At 40.5% G+C, this 8,657-nt stretch overlaps 1 protein-coding gene across 8 annotated transcripts in view; it reads left to right on the top strand.

The window, feature by feature from the left end:
- The window catches only part of TNIK (TRAF2 and NCK interacting kinase), a 346,282-nt gene extending 340,417 nt beyond the window's left edge, over nt 1-5,865 (top strand). For all 8 annotated transcript variants that reach the window (XM_006764113.2, XM_006764112.2, XM_006764109.2 and 5 more), the window contains 3 exons: nt 480-639; nt 882-1,021; nt 3,214-5,865. In XM_006764113.2, coding sequence (XP_006764176.1) covers nt 480-639; nt 882-1,021; nt 3,214-3,297 — 384 coding nt within the window. In that variant the 3' untranslated portion in view covers nt 3,298-5,865. The remainder of the gene's footprint in view (nt 1-479; nt 640-881; nt 1,022-3,213) is intronic.
- Nucleotides 5,866-8,657: the final 2,792 nt, after the last annotated feature.

Here is an 8,657-nt window from a genome sequence, read left to right as displayed (position 1 = left end):
CCGCCCCAACACTCCCCAGACTTCCCACTGTAATTTAAGTAGATGGAAAATGTGATTTTCAATATCTATGAGACACGTGCTCAAATCCCAATTCCACCACCACATATCAGTGCAGCTTTGGTCCAGTTACATAATCCCCCTGAAATGCATTTGCCTCATTTATAGACAAAGCTATCTCCCATGGAGAGTTGTTCTAAGGACTAGAAATTGTACAGGTAAGGGGCCCAGTGTTTGGCACACAGCAGGTGCTCCAGAGTTGTTATTTTCAAGATCAGGTGAATTGGATTCTCAACCTAGTGCCTGTGTGTGTGTTTACCAGAGTTTGTGATAGGTTGGTGGTTCAATTAAGCAAATCAGAATGTCAGTCTCTAGTATGAAAATGGTGGGGGACCCTCATTTTTGCAATTCTTAATGATTAATAGTCAAGATGTTGCCTTATTTTTAAAAAGAATAATGCCTGACCTTTCTTTGTCTTCTAGATTCAGGGCAATATCACTCCTCATGCCATTGTCATCTTGCCTAAAACAGATGGGATGGAAATGCTTGTTTGCTATGAGGATGAGGGGGTGTATGTGAACACCTATGGCCGGATAACTAAGGATGTGGTGCTCCAATGGGGAGAAATGCCCACGTCTGTGGGTAGGTTAACCATTCCTTATCTCCTTCAGCAGTTACACCCCCCAAATGAAACGAAAATCAAGAAATGTGAAACAACCATTTGATTCCACACAAAAAAAAAGTCTGTGAATAACACTTGTAAGACTTGCTTTGTCTGTTTATCTCAAGTCGTTTGTCATTTTTGTGGTTAAGATGTGAACAGATGCTGTGAGTTATTGCCCATCTAATGTTTTTAATGCAGTTTTGGAAATTCCTTTTGACAGCCTACATTCATTCCAATCAGATAATGGGCTGGGGCGAGAAAGCTATTGAGATCCGGTCAGTGGAAACAGGACATTTGGATGGAGTATTTATGCATAAGCGAGCTCAAAGGTTAAAGTTTCTATGTGAAAGAAATGATAAGGTAAATCCGTTTCAACATTTGCATTAGTGTTTGCATTTTAAGAGACCACCAGGTACCTGTGAAACCTTCATTTTCCTTTATACTGATTTGAATCACATCTGTGTTAAACAATCAATATTATCTTGAAATGGCATTATTTGGTTTGATTTATGTGAACCCTCAACATATATTCTTTACGTATCAAATAAGACAGAAACACATCTAAAAAATTCTTGTAAACTGTTAGTAACTTCTGTGGCCTGCAGGCCCTATGGTGATTCAGTAGACACCCCAAATTCTCCTAAGCATTTAGAAGTGTTGGCCCATCGTTAATCATCTCACAGTGAGTCAACTTTAAATTCCACTTGGAGACTTTTCACAAAGTCACTATCGGGACCTAACCCATCACATTATATTCACTTTTTTATGTGTAACATTTGGCATGTAGAAATATAAACGTTTAAAAAATGTCGCCCATTCCTTAAGAAATGCACAGTAACAAACTCAACTAGTGCCATGTCCTGTGTCATTCCAGCCATGTTTCCTCTGCAATGTTCTAGGGGGCCTGTCTCCCCGTGAAGGTGGCGGTGTCCGTCTGGCATGCTCAGTCCTCGGAAGGGTATTCTGCAGCACTGCTGCTTCTCCCTCGTCCTCCTTATAGACTAATCCAATGTTTCAGTAGCTCAGTTGTACTCCATTTGTGAATTTATCCTTTGTGACCTTGACCAGCTTAGAAATGCTGTCCCCAAAACAGCTTTTTGTATAGACAAGAATGTGACGGGTTAAGCAGATGTACATGTCTTGACCCACCCAGAGGCCAGACTGGTCTTAGTCCAACCCTGGTGATATGGGTCTAGACTAGATTCAACCCTGGCCAACTACTCTGACCTGGTGTGGTCTAGTGTGGTCTGGGTGAACAATAGCTATGGGTGGCCAGGATGGTTCTAAGGCCTGACCAGAGTATGTCAGAAAACAGACCCATCCCCTAGTAAAACTCCAGTGTCCTGGAATTATAAGACTAAGGGTGATCTGGGCATGGACTCCCACACTCTTAATTCATTGAAGACCCACCCCAACAACCTGTTCCATGCCATGCACACACTCAGGAGCAGGCTGGGACCACACCCATATTTGGGGCCAGAGGTTTAGAGCCCAGAGCACACACAACCTGGAGAAGACAGCAGCTCTTTCTTTCCTTCACTGTTTTTCCATGGGCCCTCTGTGCTTATCCATTTTAATTCACTGACCCTAACAGTAGCTTTACTTACATTAGGTAAATGACAAGCATTTCCACAGAACTTCTTAAGAAGTTGTGGTTGGGAGAGACAGCATTCTCTTGAAGAAGTTGTGGAAATGAAGTAGCAGAGACTTCATACTAGTGACAAAAGTAAATGCCTTGGACCAAAGTCTGGTATTGGCTGACTCAAGGGCTAGGCCACAGCCCAGAATGTTATTTTCCTAGGGCAGTGGCTCACTGACATTCAGCTCAGGTGAGCAGTAACCCAAATTTTGCTCACTTCTCTCAGTTGTTTGATAAAAGGATTTAGCAGACCCAGACCTAATGGACTGTGGTTCTACTTACTAATGCCATTATCTCCTTTGGCCTGGGATTCTCCTGCATCAGCAGAGAAGCCAAGCGTTAAGTCTTGAAATGACAAACTGAATAGGCATTGAACACCTGACCCTATCTGTCCACAACCATTTCATTTCTTTTTTAATTTTAAAAATTAAGAACTAAAGTCAGTAGGCCCAAAATTTCCCCCTTGGCTTTGAGAATGCGAAAGAATTCCCTTCAGTCCTAAAATCTGCCCTCTTGTCCTTATAAGGGAGAGAAGGGGAGCTTTCCAAAATTTAACAAAGGGCTTGTTGTGTCCTAGACCAGAAACCCAGCATATTATCTCCTAGCTCAAAACTCCCTTTTAAAATATGAGCACCCAAAGGGAAATTAACAAATCAAGATGTATCCCCTCGCATGTCCCTGAAGGTCAAAATCACAATAAATGCTAATACATAGCAATCATAGTAATAAAGGCAGGCAGGAGTGTTTACAGAGGATGCACTATGTTAAAAGACACTTTAGAAATACCAGCCATTGAGTCTTAAGAGCTGACGCATGGCAAGGATAGGACATGTGAGAGAAAATGGATGGACAGTTGAAGAAAAGAGGGGAAGAAACCATGCAGTTGAACTAACTTCTTTTTAATTTCAAACAGGTATTTTTTGCATCCGTGCGATCTGGAGGAAGTAGCCAAGTGTTTTTCATGACCCTCAACAGAAATTCCATGATGAACTGGTAACAGAAGAGCACTTGGCACTTATCTTCATGGCGTTGTTTCTAATTTAAAAGAACATAACTCATGTGGACTTACGCCAGTCTAGAGGCAGAATCAGAAGGCTTGGTTGAACATACTGCTTTCCCCTTTTCCTCTCCCTCCACCCGTCCCAATACAGTCCATCTTTCAATGTTGCAGCCTGGTTGAGAAGGAGAGAAAAAGGTGGCAGGAATTTCCAGGAGATCCCCAAGGATGCTGCATTGTCTGTGGACAAAGATGGACCATGTGCCCTTCGGAGTTAGGGATAGAAACAAATATTGTGTGCTCTTATGATTAAGCTGTGTTCTGGTGGATTCTGAGTTTTGTTTTGTTTTTTTAACCTTTTTTCTGTACCCCCTTACTTTGTAAGAATGGGGAGAGAATGCATACTGAGAAAATTAGTCTGTTTTTAATTCTGTCTGCCTGCTAGATTTAAATATACATATGTTGTAAAATTTCCAATTTCAAATGGTGAGAGACAGCACAATAAATGTACCTTATCTCCTCACACTGAAGGCCATAACTGCATAGTGGGGTGATTTTAGAACTCTTTTGCCTTCACCAACCCAAAAGGTTGCTTTTTGGTAGCAACTGGCTAATGAATTTTTAAGAGAAGAAAAATACTGTGCTAGTTTTCCCCTCCTTGGGGAAATAGATTTTAAATGGCTAAACTACTAGCCTTAGACTAATAAAATCAACTGCCATTTTTGTGAGTCTGACAGGCCCTATTTTTATATGGCCCTGTACAGAATGGAGTGTGTTGAATGGGATAGTAGTGTCATTAAGTTGAGTTGGCTCCAGTGATTGAGGGATCCCATAACACAATTTTCCCTCAGCTATTATGCAACAAGTCAGGGCAAAAGATGGGGTGACAGATGAGGTCAAACAGAAAGAGCTTCCGGGAAACAAGCTAAAAAAATTACACACACACACACACACACACACACAATCTTTTTTTAAATGTACAAGGCCTCCCAGCTAAGAGGTCACTCGGTTTGAGCTTCATTAGGAATGAGACTTTGTGGAGTTCTGATTGGGGAGTGAATGACATCCAGGCTCCGGTCATTCCCAGCTTTCTCCTGACAATGCCACTTTCTCAAGATGAAAACTGTGACTGAAAAAAATAATAAATGTTTCTGAGCTGCGTGTGTTCTCTTGGGTTGGCGAGAGAAGGGACGAGACTACTATGCCTGCCTGAGACAGCAGGCAGCATTGGTTCAGATTTTTATCAAACTTGAAAGCAAGGCTTTGGCCAAAATTCTGAGACCCTAATCATTTTACCTTCCTCCAAATTACCCAACGTATGGTAAGCAACATTTGTGCAGAGATATGTGTATATTTAGTTCGGGTTGACTTGTGTCCTTATAAACTTACTCAGATGATTTGAACTTTTGCGTGACTGTCTGGGATTTTTTTTTTCCAAAGCTACACGCATGGCCACTTGTGGTATCGAGGTGTTGCAAAACGATATCTGTGTTGCGCTTCCTGTTTTAACCTACCTCGTTTTGTTCGTTTTGTTTCACTGTTCATCACAGCAGTGTTATCTCCAGGAGACATATAGAGAGCTCAACTGGCAATCTCAGGTGTATTTAATATTTTTTCAACAAAACAGTAGTTGACCAAATTGTTATTCTTGAAAATTTAAAAAAAAAAATCAACAACAGAAATGAATGCAGCTTGTTTCTGGAGAAAATAGCTACTATTAACAGATTTTAAAAATCTGTGATCCTACTGATTTTGCCTAAATACATGAGCAGCTGATGTACTATTAATGAGAACGAAATACGCATTAGGAAAATGGAGCCATTTCAATCTGGTGTTTGGGGAAGGGGGGAGAGGGGGGAATTATTCTCATTCCTGAAGTAGGTGATTGTGCCCCCCCTCCCGTAAAGGTGGTTGTCATTTGCATTTATTTTAAGTAGGTAATACACAGGAATGGAATTGAGGGTTATCTTTAGACGATCACCAAGATGTCCTCATCATGGTCTCTTTAGCTTGCAAAAGCAATGAAATCCTCCCGTTCTCATTTTTACGGCTGTGATTCTGCTGCTGAATGATACTATCTTTGCAAATTCCATGCAAAAAAATTCAGCAATAACTTTTTTGATTGAATTTAGCAACCATTATAATTGGACGCTGATGTGGACAAAATATATTGATTTGGGTCTCATCTCCGAATGTGATTGCCACCAGCTCTTTATATTGCTGCTGTGGTATTTTAAACCAGGAGCTTCTTTAAATTATGTTGCAAACTGATCTCTGTTTTTATGTTATGTTCTGTTTTTATTTCTAAGTGATAAGTTTGAAACACACAGCTTTAAATGATTTTTTTATTGTGGGATTTGGGGTACAGTTAAGAAATAAAAGGGAATCATTGTGTTTAAACATAAGGTAGTTTGTGAATGTATTTTTTAAAATCTAGATTCATTGAAACAAAAACTCATAAGAAAACAATATTAATGCAGTCTTGTTTACAGTATGTACAGTGACATAACATAGAACATGAGCTTTTTCTGGTGCCAACAACAATAAAACACAGACGTTAAACATCAAGCCCTGCCTTTTATATTTTTGTGCAAGTAGTTTACACTGAGTACAAGGCAAAAACAAATTTCAAAGTGCCCCGCCACATCCACAAATCTGTGCTCCTTAAAAGATATCTAAAGAATTCCCTGAGGCTTTTATCTTCAAAAACACATTCTCCTCCATCAGGGCAGACCCTATCCCAGATATACTGGAGCTGAGGCCATAGAGAATATTTCAGAATGCTGTTCTTGTGGCTCATAACAAATGCCAACTTTTTGGTTTGCTTTAATTTATTTTTGACAGAGATCATTGTGCTTTTTATCATCTTAACAGCATCATATTAATAAGTGTCTTTAGTTTTGAGACTAGTTTTTGAAACTAGTTTCACTTCTTAGCTTTGGTTCTTCCTGTAGAGGACTTTCATCTCTAGAATTAGCTCATTTTGTTTTTATTTTTCTATAGAGAGAAACTGAACACTCCTTCCAAAGTAGTTTTCACTAGATCTTTTCAGTCCTTGCTACTCTAAATTGATAACTCGGCATCGAAACCCGCTGAGTCTGCCCAACCACGGTCTTGGACCGGGGACAACAGGTTACCATCATTCCTGGGCACCAGTCAGGGACATTGTAGCATGGATTCCTGCATCCAGTGAGTGGTAGGAATGGATGTCCTGTAAGATCCCATCAAATGGCAAAGTCCTCCCCAGGCCACTTACATTCAGACCTCTGTCATTGCACACAATGCAAACGAAGACACCTTGCACTGAGTTCCACATTATTTTTCCTGAAGACTTTTAGATGAGGCTTCAAGAAGACCTAGTGCTATTCCAATGGTCTAGATCAGTGGTTCTCAACCTTCCTAATGCCACGACCCTTTAATACAGTTCCTCATGTTGTGGTGACCCCCAATTTCATTGTTACAAATTGAGATTAATCACAAAAACAATATGTAATTATATATGTGTTTTCCGATGGTCTTAGGCGACCCCTGTGAAAGGGTCGTTCGACCCCCAAAGGGTCACGACCCACAGGTTGAGAACCGCTGGTCTAGATCAAGGTGTAGGTGAGATCCCACACGCCACTTGGACAAGGACTCCATTTGCCTAACATGCTGACATTGCTTGCTCAGCTACACTCCTGACATATGTTGCAACGGGAACACATTTTAAAAAGCACCTTAATTCCTGGTTATCAAGATCTACTAACAGTTTTCTGTCTGTTCTTGTGACTCATTGGTAGCTGGTGTGTCTGGTCCCTCCTGTGCATTTGATCATTCAGGCTGGAGCCCTTTTGGTTTTGTTCATTGCCAGACAAGGAAGCGGCTGAAGTCTAAGCTCACATTCTGTGAAGTTTAAAAAAAAAAAAAAGTTTGCCCTACCATCATGTGTACCAGTTCCCATCACTGTATTCTCGAAACGTGGAAGAGCTGTTTGTGTTACTGGTGTGCGCTGTCTCTGAAAGTCTGCTTGAACAGGCGTCACTGGCCTTCGTGCTGATTGCTTTAAGATACGTAATGTGCTACATTCGTTTTAAGAAAGAAGAGCAAACTCTTTGAATCCATGGAGGAAAATAGCAGAATATCACAACACGCTGATGATGATCATTCTGAACCCCCTATCCACCATGCTCCCGACGTTCCCAAATTCCTCTGATAACTACGTTCTGACCATCTCAACAGTTTCCGTGAATGTTAGTTGCATTTTGGTTCATTCCTCAAAAATTTAAATCGAACCAAAGCAAACAGCATAACAAACAAACCCGAAACTGGCCTCCCTGGAGCCTCCATAGTTGCAACATAAAATCCAAAAGTCTAAATTTGATTTCAATTGCCTGCCAGTATTTCTCATAAAAGCCACTGCATTTTGGCCTCGATCAGTAGAGCACTATCAGGCACCCTGAAGTATGGTGGCCTTTCCTGGGTCTCAAAATGGGCATAAGCAGATCTTTTTCCAGAAGCCCCAACAAAGAAAACCTCTTGAGAACTTGCAAGTTCAAAACTGACCATCTGTACATTTCTACCAAACATATCAAGTGTTGTTTTATTTCCTTACTGTATTATTGTTCTGGGAATTTTTCCACAGACACCTAGAATATTCAAAAATTTGCATAGTGTTAAACAGCATGAGGCCATAACCCTCTGCTTTTTTAACTTGACTCTTCTAGGTCTGCCATTCGAGGAAGGACCAGAATGCACCCAAACTAAATTCCCATAAAGGGATTTTTTTAAAAAATCTCTGCATACGTTTTCAGATATTTTAATTCCTGATCAAAATCTTAGGCTCTGTGTCCATGATGTCAAACATTTGGATGAAGAATAGAAAATATAGTTAAAAGTAGAAATGGTCTGAAGTTTCCAGATTTGTGACTTTGTGTAGACATCACCAAACTAACTCAACACTTTTCATAACAGGGTTTGGTTTGGATGGTTCGTTTTATCAGCACTGTGTTATGTTGCACGATTGAGGCTGAGCAACATAACTTGGAAAGGTGAGTTGTCATTCCCCACAGTGGATCAGTGTTTGTACATAGCAAGTATCCAGGCCCCAGTTGCCCCTTCGTCTTATCTCCTGTCCTGGAGTGGGTATTACGGAATAGTAATGCTGTATTACAGTTTATTTAAAAACTTCAGACATTACCCTGAGCCAGAATTTTACATGTTAACTGACAAGAAATAAATCTGCACCAAGAAAAAAAAAAAAAGGATGACAGCGTGGATGAATTTTAAAATTGGATGTTGTGAAGCTATTTTTGTGCGGTTGAGCTGTCTTGTTTACGATGCCAACTTTATATTGGAAAGGGAAACTATCATTTTGCCCCCTC

The sequence above is a fragment of the Myotis davidii genome, unplaced genomic scaffold (genome assembly GCF_000327345.1).
Source record: "Myotis davidii unplaced genomic scaffold, ASM32734v1 scaffold115, whole genome shotgun sequence".
In the NCBI taxonomy this organism is placed as follows: domain Eukaryota; kingdom Metazoa; phylum Chordata; class Mammalia; order Chiroptera; family Vespertilionidae; genus Myotis; species Myotis davidii.
This window is presented reverse-complemented; position numbering and strand designations above follow the sequence as displayed.